Genomic DNA, 15,501 nt, shown 5'->3' with positions numbered 1-15,501 from the left:
AAATCATTTAAAACTTGTATAAAATCGTTCATCCAGCATAGATAGCAAGTATACAGATAATATGCACACATAACACGTAGTTAATATAAAATACTTCATATCTATGCGTAAGATGAAAGTAACTATGCACTCACTTGTTAAGGTGGTGATTCCGAACTCAGAAAACGCTTCGCTTCTGTTAATTTATTTTCTTTCGACGAAACCTAGTATCATCACCACTAGAGTTTAGTCTAGCTAATAGTCTAGCTATTATTACTATTATATAAGCGTTAAACAATACTCTTCACCCACTATGTACAGACAGGGGCCAGACATAAAACACCGGAGGGCATGACCATTTTGGCATATAGCACTTTTGAAATCCAACAACCCTATGAGGCCCTTTAAACCAGATTCCCCATACCGCGAGTGGTTAAAAAGATATTATAACGAAACTTTTATAACTCATAATAATAGCCCAAATATTTATTATAAGTTCCTAATAACAATACTATATTTAAATAAAAGCTATATTTAAAATAGGGTAGGCGTATCTTACCTAAAAGGGGGTTTGGCTAGAAGCCGTAATCTACAGGGGCAGAACTTCAGAGCCGAAAGCTCTTCGTCTTGGAGGCGTCGAGCGCTCCGAGGCTTTAAACTAGCGCTAGGGGAGTTTTGGGAGGTTTAGGGAGAGAGTAGAGAGAGAAGGGTGGATGTGTTAAGAAATAAGGGTGGAAGGGGTTGTATTTATAGGGTGAAATATGGCTGAAATTAGTGCCACATGTCACCATCTAGTGGCAAGCCTTGGGGAGAAAGCGATGACCAAGATTGTGCCACGTCACCGCTTTTGCAGCAGCATCATGCCGACTTCTAAACCCCGTAACTTTTGCATACGAGCTTCGTTTTCGACGTTATTTATATCCACATGTAGGTAAAAACAAGATCTACAACTTTCCTTTTGACTTCGTTGGCTAATTCTCGACCGATCTTAAATTTAACTGTAGGAGGGGATTATACTGTTAAATACGGGGTCTGTTTTCGTCTGTCTTTTTATCGTTGCACTAATAATAATGAGATCTTCAACTCTCATTTAGGTTGTGTTGGCCAAAAACCGCTCGATCTAAAATTCGAATTTCGAGTTGTGCACTGCTTGACCAAATTTTAGAAAAATCATAACTTCCTCATACGAAGTCAGATTTGGGCGTTCTTTTTATGCACGCTTTCGGTTTAATGTATACTACAACTTTTGTTTAGATCACTAAGGCTAAAAAGCACTCTATCGTAAATTCACTATTTACGTCGCGTAGTGTCGTGCGGGTTTCGTCGCAAAACTTCGACGCGCCATAACTTCTTCATTCTAAATACACTTCTATCAAAAATTTATTTTCAACACTTATTGTCTCTAAATTGACTAGCTCGAATCTGCGGGCGTTACATGAAAAAGTTAAAGAATAGTGTAATATACACTTAGTTGTGTACATAAAAAAATTGGTGCTATGAGTGCTTCATGGAGGATTCTGTCTTCAATAGAGCCAAAAGAGGAATCAAGAGGTAATCATCAGAATGCAAAATGTATCAAGGAGTATCGACAGAAGTGGAATATGAACTCAATATCATTTCCAATGATTTAATGCATGTCATGATCATCATCCAATTCCTCCATATGGTGCTCCTGGTGAATCATATATCTTTTATTACAATATGTAGGTTCAAAACTTACATAATTTCATACTATGTACAACCCATTTCAATATTTTGCATCATTGTATTGGGATGCCATTCTTCTTGTAGTAAAAGGGATTTTTATAAACATTTAGCAGAATTTAAGTCTAGAAATGGCAACAAAACTTTAGTCTAGAAGTGGCAAGAAATATGTTGATATTTCAATGAAAGCATATGGGCAGCTACCACTACATCAGAAATTGACTTGCGACCTACACACCATATTCGATTGGGACAAAATATAAATTTCTCGGTCTTCTATTATAAAGTTATGAATTCAGCTTAAAGTTATGGTTCAAGTGTTTGAACCATAGTCGGGTTATGACCAAACTAGTAAGAAATAGTTCTTCCATCATCTATATGGCTAAGGTTAACCAAAATACTTTTTTTTTTCTATATAACATCAATGTAAATTTAATTGTTTTTCTTTTTACAATATTAAAAAAATAAGCATGATTTTTTTTACCGTGAATTAACTTTGATTCTAAAAGAATGAATTTTGATTATTAAAGAATGAATTTTGATTCTTAAAGAATTACAGAGGCTGAAGGTGATGGTTTGTGATGTTGAAGTCTTGATGGTGTGTTTTTATGTAGGTAGATGTCATGAGAGGATGGTTATGCAAGTTGTAATCAATATCGACCAGAAAAAGTGGAAACACAAAAAGTTTTAGACATTGTATTCTTCACATATTCTTTAAGAATGATCGAATTCTTCAAGAATTACATTCGTTCGTGGTGGTGGTTTGTGATGATGATTAAAGTGGAAACACAAAAAGTTTTAGACATTGTATTTTCAATAATTCTTCAATTGTATAAAAAAATGAGGTGAGTACCCTTCTGATGTGTTTTTATCTCACAAGCATTATTTGAGTATGGATATAGGAATGATTGATAGATTTGATTATACTTGTTGTATGTGTGATAGTTTTATGCATGCTTAGTAGATGAGTGTGGTTCGGACCCGTATCTCGTAGTCAGCGGAGTGTGGGCGGGGCCTGTATCTCGTAGTCAGCGGAGTGTGGGCGGGGTCGGTATCTCTTAGTTAGCGGATTGTGGGCGGGGCCCATATCTCCTAGTAGCATGATTATGTATATGATATGTGGTAGTTTGGGGAGACTCACTAAGCATCTTGCTTATAGTTTTCAGTTTTGGTTTTAGGTACTTCCGGTAGCAAGGGGAAGAGCTTGGGATGATTGCAGTGCACACACCATGATTTTAGCCTGGGATGTTTTTACTCTAATATGTTTTGACAGATGTTTATGATGTTTTGAGAAACAACAACTTATGATTTTCATGTGATGTTTGATAACTATGAGTTTTATTAATAATTAAAAATGACATTTTTGGACCGTATTTTTGGGATGTTTCATGACAAATATGAAGCTTACATGATATATACATATGCATTTTTGTGAGTATTCTTGCATTAATCAATTTTCGTTTTAATTTGCTTTTAGATTTGGAAGAATTTGTGGGAAATATTGAAGATGAGAAAAATTATAAATTGAAGAAAATTGGAAATCTTGACACGAAGAAATGATAATATTTTGAATATTTGTAGCATTTTTTGTTTTTATATTTTTATTTTGTATCGAATAAAATACTTCTACTATTCTATTTATATATTATTAATAAAAAATGGATTTTTTATAATTTACTTACGAACATTATATTATAAGAAATATGTATATATGCACTTGAAAAACACATGCAAACATGCACCTGAAACGTTAATTTTTTGGTTAAAATAATTATAGTGTTTTTAATATTACAACTTTTTGTAAAAAAATTGTAGTTTTAAAAAAAATATGTTTTGTTTTTTAGAAAATCATATTTTTTAGAAAATCGTGAAAATTATTATTTTTATAAAAAAAATCCAAAATTTTTATATATAATTTTAATTTTTACATTTTTGTTAATATTTACAATAACACAAAATATTAAACATTAAATGAGATTGGTAAGATGACAATCATGTCCTTAGTGAGTTAATTTTGATATAACACTTCAACTTTAGTTTTCAGCTTCTCGAAAAACTATGAGTTCTCAATGGATATATATATATATATATATATATATATATATATATATATATATATATATATATATAACATCAAATATAAACCATAAATATTATGTGAATGTATGACCAAATTCTGTCTATATATATATATATATATATATATATATATATATATATATATATATATATATATATACATCAAATATAAACCATAAATATTATGTGAATGTATGACCAAATTCTGTCCATTAAATTAACAATATGAATGGATATGATTTTAGGTACATTGTGTTAACATGAGATGCCATTAAATGGATAATTGCACTTCATTAATTATAAGGGTAAATTTGACATTTTATTAAGAGAAAGAATTAGATATTAACTATATTTGAGGCAACGAAGTGAAATTAATTAAAAAATAAAATGAACTCAAATAAAAAGTTAATACAAATCATAATATATTAAGACAATGAAAATCAAACGTTTATAAGGAAAAATAATTCGACATTTTTTAAAGAAAAATTATTAATAAATTCTAGAATAATATAGTGTTCTACCTTACATTTTTCACTAGATTTTAAAAAATAAGGCCTAAGAGTAAGTTGAACATACCAATGGATCAAATATTCTTTTAGAATTTAGGATAAATAATCAGTTTAACTTAACAACCAATCAAATATTCTTTTAGAATTTATGATTAATAAATGGTTTAACATGTTTCATTGTGTATACAACTGAAGAATTCTTGAAGAATTGAAGTGTTCTAGCTATAGCACCACAAATATTTTATACAATGAAGTAATTCTTGAAGAATATATAGTTTTGTAACTCTATAACACCATATTTTTTTTATACAACTGAAGAATTATTGAAAAATACAATGTCTAAAACTTTCTGTGTTTCCACTTTAATCACCATCACAAACCACCACCACGAACGAATGTAATTCTTGAAGAATTTGATCATTCTTAAAGAATACGTGAAGAATACAATGTCTAAAACTTTTTGTGTTTCCACTTTTTCTGTTCGATATTGATTACCACTTGCATAACCATCCTCTCATGACATCTACCTGCATAAAAACACACCATTAAGACTTCAACATCACAAACCATCACTTTCAGCCTCTGTAATTCTTTAAGAATCAAAATTCATTCTTTAATAATCAAAATTCATTCTTTTAGAATCAAAGTTAATTCACGGTAAAAAAAATCATGCTTATTTTTTAATATTGTAAAAAGAAAAACAATTAATTTACATTGATGTTATATAGAAAACAAAAAGTATTTTGTTTAACCTTAGCCATATAGATGATAGAAGAACTATTTCTTACTAGTTTGGTCAGTACTCGACTATGGTTCAAACACTTGAACCATAACTTTAAGCTGAATTCATAACTTTATAATAGAAGACCGAGAAATTTATATTTTGTCCCAATCGAATATGGTGTGTAGGTGGCAAGTAAATTTATGATGTAGTGGTAGCTGCCCATATGCTTTCATTGAAATATCAACATCTTTCTTGCCATTTCCATACTTCAATTTTGTTGCCATTTCTAGACTTAAATTCTGCTAAATGTTTATAATAATCCCTTTTACTACAAGAAGAATGGCATCCCAATACAATGATGCAAAATATTGAAATGGGTTGTACAAAGTACGAAATTATGTAAGTTTTGAACTTACATCTTGTAATAGAAGATATATGATTCACTAGAAGCACCATATGGAGGAATCAGATGATGATCATGACATGCATTAAATCATTGGAAATGATATTGAGTTTATATTCCACTTCTGTCGATACTCCTTGATACATTTTGCATTCTGATGATTACCTCTTGATTCCTTTTTTGGCTCTATTGAAGACAGAATCCTCCATGAAGCTCTCATAACACCAATTTTTTTATGTACACAACTAAGTGTATATTACACTGTTCTTTAACTTTTTCATGAAAGTTAACATTCAATTATTAACAAAATCCTTAATTGTAACACCCGCAGATCGGGCTAGTCAATTATAACACTGCATTCTAGGTTTTCCCTTTAAGCCCTTATTATATAAAAATCTTTGCAAGATCGGTCCCTATCCGAGTACACTGCGCGTACTAGCTCTCAAGATGGTCGTGAAGGCGCCTACGCATGCTGGGCGTACGTGGGAGTACGTGAGGCGTACGCTTGGCTGGGGCAAACCCTAATTTTTAGGGTTTGTACCATATTTAAACACTTTAAGTTGCCTTTGGGGGTTCTTATAACTAGCCTCCATCTCTCAAAACCCTAAGAACGAAACCCTAGCTCTCATTTGAGTGTTTGTGAGCCTTTGTTGTGATTTTGAGGCGTTTTTGGATCCTTTGAAGGAGGTGAAGCTTTGGTGGACTTGGAGCTTGAAGATCCAGAATCTTCATCAACTTTGCAAGTTATTTGAGGTATAATTAAAGATCCTAACTTGATGGTCCCTTATGATAGATCTAGTTTAGGGGTTGTTTTTATTCTTTTTATTGTCCTTTAAGCCATGCTTGAGAGTATGAGCTACTCCAGAAGCTATGAATAGTAGATCTTGGAATTTTTGAGGTCCTTTGTTCATAAAAATGCAACCTTTATGAGTTATGTTGGACCATGCATGAGTTAGAGTTACTCTTATGGTTCTTTTTTAGTTTTGGGCCCTATTAAATCGTGAAAGAGTGTAAAGTTGCCAACTTTATGTGTTAAGACACCATTTAGGATCAGATCTGAAAGTTTGACTAAGTGGCTTAACCGATTAAGTACTTAATGGAAGGGTTGGTTTTCTGTGGAGTATATTGGGCGTACCCAGCTCGTATTGGCCCCGGAAAGAGTACATTGGGCGTAAGTCTGAGTACACCCGACGTACTCAGCAACTTGACTTTTTGTTGACTTTCACGTTTTAGGCCATATTTAGGGATGTCAACAGGGGAAACGCAACGGGGAGTGTATCCCCCGCCCCTAAATTTTCCTCGTTCCCTCGTCCATGAACCCCCCTTATTACCACTGCTCCCGCCCCTGTTCCCCCGCCCCGATTGATTTTTTGCTACCTTTTTTGGACTAAAAGAAGATATTTTTTAGGTAACAAATAATTATTTATAGCAAAATTTTACATGTTAAAAATAAAATTTTTTTATGAAATCTTAAAAATATTATACTAACCACTTAAAAATATGTTTTTTTGTTCAATTTTGGAAGCTCAAAATCATGTTATTGTTTATTATATTTATATAACTAATATATGTAAATATATGTATAATTTATTAACATGGTTCTCATGGGGGTTTCAGGACGGGATTGCTCACCATCACCCACGCCCCCGAAATTAAAACGGGGGTTAACCTTGCCCCCACCCCCGATATTTTTTAATAAATACCCCAAACGGGACGGGGCACCTATGGGAACGGGGCCCCACATGACTTTTTGACATCCCTAGCTATGTTTGGACTTTTAGGGTTTGGGCCTTGTTAGGCTAATAGTCTCTTTGGCCTTAGGGATTATTAGGCTTTGGGCCTTCTTGGATTTAGGCCCATAATGGGTTTTGGGCCTCATGTAGGAATTTGGGTTATATTGGGCTTTTGGAGCCATTGGGTTGGACCTTGGTTGTTGGGACAAGTAAAGAAAGGGTAAAATGGTCTTTTACCCTGGGAGTTGGACAAATAAATGGCATTCATAAGTTATAGTTAAGGCCGAATTGTAATTGGAGTTTTATTGATTATTTAATATGGGGACTTTCCAAATCAGCAGTCCGCGCAGTCTCCTCTCATTGTTTAGCAGGTCGAAGACACCGTTGTCGACCCATGATTTATTACGGTTAAGATGTTAGTTGTTTGTGTGACTCTTGCATGCACTGTATGTGATATGTATACCGGGCGGGGCCTGATGACAGATAGGGTCTGATGAATGTATTGTATTCTAAAAAACAAGTATTAAATAAATATCTATGATTAATTATGTTTAAATATAATTTTTATGTCATATATCATATTCATAATATTATCATTGATATTTTCGCATATCATGATGTGACTTTTAAATAGTATCATGACAAGATCTTGAATGATTGTCTAATTATTTGATATGTATATAATCAATGCCTAATTAAATAATGCTGAAAATCAAATATATCGACTTTTAATTATGACATTTATTTGATTATTCTTCTAAATTTTGAAGTTATGGATGAGATCATCAAAATAAAAGTTTGTCTTATTATTTACTTTTATATATTAAGCAAATAAAATTAAATAATATTCATATAAAATAAACGTTAAAAAACAAATAAAAAAGAATAAGTAATTACAAAAATGTAATTAAAATTATATAAAAACATAAATAAAAATGCCATAATAATGCCCATCTCCAAAGTTTTATATTACTTTTACAATTTACATAATGAATTCGATCCATATCTTAAACTAACATATATAAAAAAAAGTTAAATCTATCTTTAAAATTATGTTATAATATTATGTTTTTACAATTAATATAAATGATATATTTAGAAGAGTATTAAAAGACTGCATAAACTTATTTAAAAATTAGTGTGAATAGTTTTTTTTTTTATAAGTTAATTTTTTGGATTGTCAAAACAACTTTAAAAAAAAAGTAAGTTAAATGTCATTTTATACAATATTAATATAGTGTTTATTATAAGTTTTAATCAAATGAATTTATAAATTCTAATGCATAAAATGAGAGACTTTCCGATCGCCTATAAATAGAATTTCCTTAATCAAATATAACATTTCCATTTTATTACATGATTGAGATGAGATTATAAACACAGCTTTTCGTGCAATTAATATCTAAAAAGTTCATAAAGATAAAAATAATTAGACTTTTATTTGCATTTCAAATTAATTGCTTTTAAAGGAAGGAGATTGATTTATATGCCTAAACCCTAATCATACTTTTAAACCCATATCTTCTTTCTTGCAGCGCAATTTTCTTCCGTCTTCCGTCGCCATTCTAATTTTCCGATGGCCGGCATCGATATACCTGATAACATTCTTCACAATATACTTGTTCGACTTCCGGCAAAGTCCTTACTGCGTTTTAGATGCGTATCCAGACACTGGAATCGTCTGATTACTGATCCTTACTTTATGAAGTCGAGATCACGTCGAATGATCATCCTCCCCACCTCACCTCTTCATCTTATCGACGACAATGTATCAACCAACGACCAAGATCATTCGATAGTCAAGCTTCCTTTTCCTTTTCGACACCAAGAAGGTACAGATGTCACCGTTGTAGGAACCTTTAATGGGATAGTCCTTTTAGTTCTTAGTGATCAGTTCCAAAACCCTCATATGATTCTATACAATCCATTGACCCGGGCGTCGAAGGAAATCCCGGATCCACCGTATCCATTTAATGGCGCCACCTATGCATTTGGATTTGGCTATGGTGCAACCCCAGATGACCTGAAAATTGTTCGAATTGAAGTTCATGACGATTTCTATGGCGACTGGAACACTTTCGATGTCTTCGATCTTAAAAAGAGTTCATGGATCACACGAAAAGACTTCTCTCCAAAATATGGGTTTCACGAAGATATCGGTGGTACGTTTCTAAACGGATTCTTATATTGGGTTGCTTATAAATACGACATTGTGGTGATCTTGTGTATGAATATTAAGGTGATGGTGGTTTCAAAGATAGATATACCTGATCGATGTCATTGCACTCTTTTGGGTTCAATAAATGGATGTCTTTGCATCATCAGCATGATCAGGTTTAACAGATTTGATGTCTTGTTGATGAAGGAACATAACTCATGGTCCAAAGCGTTTTCATTCAGATTCGGTTTAAAATGTATTAATTGGCGCAACCTGTTTTACCCAATTTCTATTTTGGATCATGGAAGAATCATTATGATGGATGGCTCGTTCCGGATCTTTATCTATGACACATTAAAACGATCGTGTAAATCGATAAGTCTTAAAAATTTTCGAACGATATATGGCATTGAATACATAGAGAGTCTGGTTTCACCTTCATATATGTGTTTTGTTTGATATTAATTTTGGCTTTGGCATTTAGTTGCATTTCGATTTGGAGACATTTCGATTTGCTAGGATTCCATGTTGTTTATCTTATTGTCTCTTAATCAAGATTTGGATATGAAAATGTTTCTGATAAGCTTTGGGGCTGAGTTTTATATATAAGGAAGAATAAGGTTGTCTTAAGACGATTTGAAGCCGGAACAAAATAAAAAATAAAGTCCTTCGTAACAGGCATACAATTTTTTTTTTGGTAGAGAAGGCAACATCTCCGAAAAAATTTATTAATTAGTATGTTTTTTAATATAAATCATATTTTTGTTGCCGGAAGAAAAATATGATTTATATTCCTAGTTTTTTATTTAATTTTTGTTTTATCTTATGAAAAATAAAAATTATAAATCTCTTAAAACAACAACTAAATCTAACAGCCGATTAAAGGAAATGAGTAGTGACCAATTATAAAATTTGTTTAGGACTATTTGTTTACTTCTTTTTTATCTATGATTAATCAAATAAAATAATATTTTTTAGAATGATGTGTAATAAACTTTGAGGAATTCCACTATTAAAAGAGTAGTTTTTTTATGATATGCGTCACTTTTTTATGTACTTGAACGCATGTTATTTTCTGAATTTTTTGATTTATTTAATATTAGGTGTGAGACCCATGTATTATATGAGTTTATTTTTTTAAAAAATTAAATATGAAATTTTAACAATTTTAAATGTTTGAATTTATAAGAAAAATGAGAAATTTTTTGAATTATTAAAATTAATGAGGTTTTAATGTATTGAATACATTACATATATAAACCCTTTCTAATAAATACCTTACATATATATTACCTTACATATTAAAATGACAAGTGGAAAATAGAAAATTCAAAAATTTTAGAAAATACCATGTATCCAAATAAAGAAGAAGAGGACATGTGGCAAAAAGTTCTTTATTCCACTTGTCATTTCGTAATTAATCAAATAATAGTAATAAATAATAAATTTAATTAATTTTTTCATTCCATTAATAATTCCGTAATTTAAAGAAAATATATGTTGTCTTCCTGTTTCTTTTACTGATATCACACTATTCATAATTTCCATAAAATCAATGTCCGCTTAATTTTAGGTAACCATAATCGTTCAAGAAAATCAAATCATCAAGAATCTCGCCAATCGTTCAAATATCAAACGACAATCCCCTAAATCTCAACATATATCTCTTCAAATCCACCATTTCGCCTCCTCCATCATCGTAACAATCCCACATTATCCTTATGAAAAAAAAACGTAAAATCTTTCTAATAACAAATTTGAAAGATTTGATGTGATGAACTGAAGCTGAACCGAAGCTATTATCCACTCGTGCACGCGCCCTGTTTTGATGTTAGGGTTTGCTACTTCTTGGATAACAGGCCCATGTAATAATTCCTCTCTTATTTTCCTATGTTTTATTTGTTTTTTTTTTCTTAAATCATTATTTTTAATGTGCCAATCGGTTTTTATCGTCTCCAATGACTAGGAGTTGTCGTAAAAAACCATTCATATGTCATTACCAAGTATTACACAAATGCATGTTGTTATCACACAGGGAGAACTAACAAGTAGCAGTCACTAAATTGGGTATGTATCGGTTGATTTTATTTGTTTTTTGAAAGATCCATCACTTTTAGTAAACAACAACATGCCATCAGATTAGCAAAGTGCTCACGTAGATTTGAAGTTGATTTGCTTCTTAATATTGTGTAGTTGTTTTGTAGTCTTTTTCTTTAATCAATGTATAAGTTGATCCAACTTTAATTTAATCTAATTTTAGTGTTGGAATGGAAGTTGGAAGTTGAAATCAACATGTTGTCAATGGAAGGATCATATAATCCTTCTTTGGGATACCTATAATTTCTCTGGTAATCTTCTTCTTGATTCTTCCATGACCTACATTTTTTTATCCTTTCTCATCTTAATTGTACTAAAGGACTAATTGTTTGGTATATGTTTTTATAGGTATTTGATTCATCAAAAAATTTGAAGAAATTTGTTTCAGGTTAAAAGGTCTATCTGATGTTGCAAAATAACTCTTTATACAGGTTCGTAAAACTGTTTTGAAATGCTTAGTGCTTGAAAAATCAAAAATAGGCAATTATTTAGAATTACTTCATTGTTTGTGTAATTGCAGGTTCAAGAAGCTACACATGGAATTGTTTTAAGGTTGTCTCATAGGCAGTTATGTAACGCCCTTTTTTGAATCGTTTCCTAATGCAGGGTGGTGACTGGAAGACCGAGTATCATCAGGCTTAGGTGTAACACCCGTAGATCTGGGCTATTCAATTTAGAGATAATAGGGGTCGAAAACGAATTTTCGACAAAATATTATTTAGAATAAATAATCTTAACCAATTTGTAGAATATGTCTCAAGGGTTCCGTACATATAAAGAACGCCGAAATCCGAGTTATGACGAAGAAGTTATGGTCCGTCGAAGTTTTACGGCAAAATCGGCACGACACCGGGAGATGTAAATAGTGAATATTTGATAAAAGACTTTTAGCCTTAGTGATCTAAACAAAAGTTGTAGTATACATTAAATTGAGAACGTCCATAAAAAAACGCCCAAATCTGAATTCGTATGAGGAAGTTATGAATTTTTTAAGATTTGGCATAGCAGTGCATGACCCGAAACTCGAATTTTAGTTCGAGCGGTTTTCGGCCTACGCAACCTAAATGAGAGTTGGATATCTCATTAATAGGAACTCGATAAAAAGATAGACGAAAACGGAGTCTGTATGTAGAAGTTATGAATTTTACGCGGACATTTAATAATATAATATCCTCCTACTATTAAATTTAATATCAGTCAAGATTTAGCCGATAGAGTCTAAATGAAAGTTGTAGATCTTGTTTTTACCTACGCGTGGATATAAAGGACGTCGAAAACGAAGCTCGTATGCAAACATTACGGGGTTTAGAAGTCGGCAGAGTGTTGTGCGAAATCGGGTGATGTGGCTGAATATGGGCCAAGGCTTTCTCCCCAAGGCAAGCCACCAGATGGTGACACCTGGCCATGGACTTGACGAGTAGGACCTCCTACTCGATGAGTAGAGCAGGAATCCAACCTATAAATAGAGGTGTCGGGTTCCCTCATTCTTCACTAGATGGTGACACCTGGCCATGGACTTGACGAGTAGGACCTCCTACTCGACGAGTAGAGCAGGATTCCATCCTATAAATAGAGGTGTCGGGTTCCCTCATTCTTCACACCATCCCAACTTTATTTTCTCTCTCTATACTCTCTCTAGCCTCCCTTAATCCCCCTAAAGTCTAGGTAAACCCCCTAGCACCCGAAGGAAGCCTCGAGGCTCCCGGAGTCCCGAGAAAAGAGCCTTTCGGCTCGGGAACGCTGCTCCAACGAAGCCCAGTTTTGCGAAAAACCTGTTGCAAGTGAGCTACGCCTACCCTATCTTTAGTATATCTTATGTTTTAATATAATAATGTTATTAGGACCTTATAATAAATATTTGGTCTATTATAATGAGTTATATAAGTGTAGTTATAATATCTTTTAACCACTCGCGGTATGGGGAATCTGGTTTAAAGGGCCGCATAGGGTTGTTGGATTTCAGAAGTGTTGTATGCCAAAATGGTCCTGTCCACCGGTGTTTTATGTCTGGCCCCTGTCTGTATATAGTGGTTGAGAAATATTGTTTCATGCTTATATAATAGTAATAATAACAAGAATATTAACTAGTCTCGGTGAATATTAGACTAAACTCTAGTGGTAATGATACTAGGTTTTATCAAAGGAAAATTAGTCACTGTGAATATTAGACTAAACTCTAGTGGTAATGATCATTATTCTCAAGTTATTCCAAGGGTTTTTTGGTGTTGTGTGAACCATTTGAGGTGCAAAACTTGGGGCACTAGGCTCTTAAAGGTTAAAGACTTCAAGCTCCATCAAAAGGTATGTCATTCTACAAGATTCTTGTGCTGTATATACTTCTTGTTATGCTAGTTAGGATGAAACCTTGGAATATTGAATATTTTCATGTATATTAGAGAAAACATAGATCCAAGGTTTATAGGGTTGCATGTACACCATAGGAGTGTTAGAATGCTCAACACCCTTTAGTGGTATCAGAGCCTAGGCTTGTTTTCAATTATACTTGATGCAACTTATTTTTCAAAACCAAGAATCTGCCCAGACTGAAAACTCGACGAGTTCTGGCCAAAAACTCGACGAGTTCATGAGTTAAAGCATGAACTCGATGAGTTCCTTATAGAACTTGACGAGTTGGTCTTCCAGTTTGCATATTTTCGAGTTTTTTTGGCTGGAATTGGACTAGGAACATTACCCTAAGCTGTTTTTGAACTTATAAATCTGTTTTTGATGTGATAATGTTCATGCTAATCCAATTTCAAAGATAATTTTCAATAGATTCATGTTTTGTATTAGTTTAATGGTTAGGCTAATTTCATGAAAAATTGTTTGATTTGAATTATCTTGTTCTTATGAGTTGATTTAGATTAATAGGAAAGTTATGTGATAATGTGTTTTCAATCCAAATTGATCTAAAAGTTGTTCATAATATGTGTTTTTGTAACTTGTCCTCAAGTTATACGAAAAGTCACATTTATGATTTTTAAAACTCATAAGATTTCTATAAGTTATAAAAATGAAGAGTCTCATTTTGTAAATGCTTTAAAGTCTTCCATAACTTGTCCTCAAGTTATGGAACTTGAAGAGTTTTTCATTAAAACTACTTTAAACTCATAAGTTATGGAATTGAATAGTTTTTGAATTGTTCAAAACTTGACCTAAAGTTTTGGAATTTGTAAAGTTTCCCCTCATGAATACTTTAATTCCAAGGTAAACCTTTAGAATTTTAAAAGTTAAAATTCAACCTTTATACTACTATAATATTAATATTTAATAATTATATATATATATATATATATATATATATATATATATATATATATATATATATAAGAACAAATTTAATCTTACCGTTAGTAGGCCTCATTCACGAAGCCGGTCTATAAGGGGGGTATAAGGTTACTACCTATAAAATGGCAGTTTAATGGGTGTGCTCTCTCACCCACCGCTTCCTTGACTGGTGGATGGTCGTTAGCCAAACGGGTAGGACAAGAGTATAATTCTTCCTTCATTAAAAGTATAATGATAAATACTAAGTAACTAAACACTTATAAGTTCCCAATCTTAGTTACTTAGGAAAATGTGAATTTGGTGCTAACCCATGAAATTACACTTCGCACCTTGCTTAAGTTGTTAGTGGAGCGTGTGTGGTTAACCGACACACTAAATTAGATTTAACAAGGTTGGCAAATGGTGGCTTAAGGTTTATCATAGATCAGTGGAGTGCATGTGGTTAACCGGCACATCGATTTGGTGATAAAAAATAAGAGTACCAAGTATATTTACATGGTTATTCACTCCTTATTTTGTGATCCTCGACATCCCAGTCACAAAACTTGAGAGGGCACAATCGAGATTCAAACATGCTATTGAAAAGTTCAATGAATCTCAAAAGATCTAGGAGTTTCAAACCAATAAAAACCTAATTCCTATTTCGTTTTTCATGGTGGAAATTGGTGAATCGCCATTCACCTACCTTCAAATATTTTATAGCTTGGATTACGGCATCCCTCTACCAAGTTATAAAATATTGTGTTGGGTCCTAGCCTTAATATTTCATTTTGGGTGTTCTATTAAGGACTTTAAGTTAACTAACTTGAATTTCTCCCATTGTAGAT

General features: G+C 32.5%; 1 protein-coding gene across 1 annotated transcript; it reads left to right on the top strand.

The window, feature by feature from the left end:
* Positions 1-8,707: 8,707 nt before the first annotated feature.
* On the top strand, positions 8,708-11,937 carry LOC145090021 (putative F-box protein At3g16210). The gene is made up of 2 exons (XM_079028379.1): positions 8,708-9,465; positions 11,907-11,937. The coding sequence occupies exons 1-2, from the start codon at positions 8,708-8,710 to the stop codon at positions 11,935-11,937; spliced, it is 789 nt and encodes a 262-aa protein (XP_078884505.1).
* Positions 11,938-15,501: the final 3,564 nt, after the last annotated feature.

Source organism: Lactuca serriola, chromosome 2 (assembly GCF_051521515.1).
Source record: "Lactuca serriola cultivar US96UC23 chromosome 2, Lser_US96UC23_V15, whole genome shotgun sequence".
Classification (NCBI taxonomy): Eukaryota; Viridiplantae; Streptophyta; class Magnoliopsida; order Asterales; family Asteraceae; genus Lactuca; species Lactuca serriola.
The sequence above is the reverse complement of the archived record's forward strand: the minus strand, read 5'-3'. Positions and strand labels throughout refer to the sequence as shown.

Bases quoted from the DNA above. Each gene is read 5' to 3' on its own strand.
- LOC145090021 (XM_079028379.1), top strand. From the start codon at position 8,708: ATGGCCGGCATCGATATACCTGATAACATTCTTCACAATATACTTGTT. The intron at 9,466-11,906 runs GTTTAACAGATT...GTGTAATTGCAG, and splicing joins TGCATCATCAGCATGATCAG to GTTCAAGAAGCTACACATGG.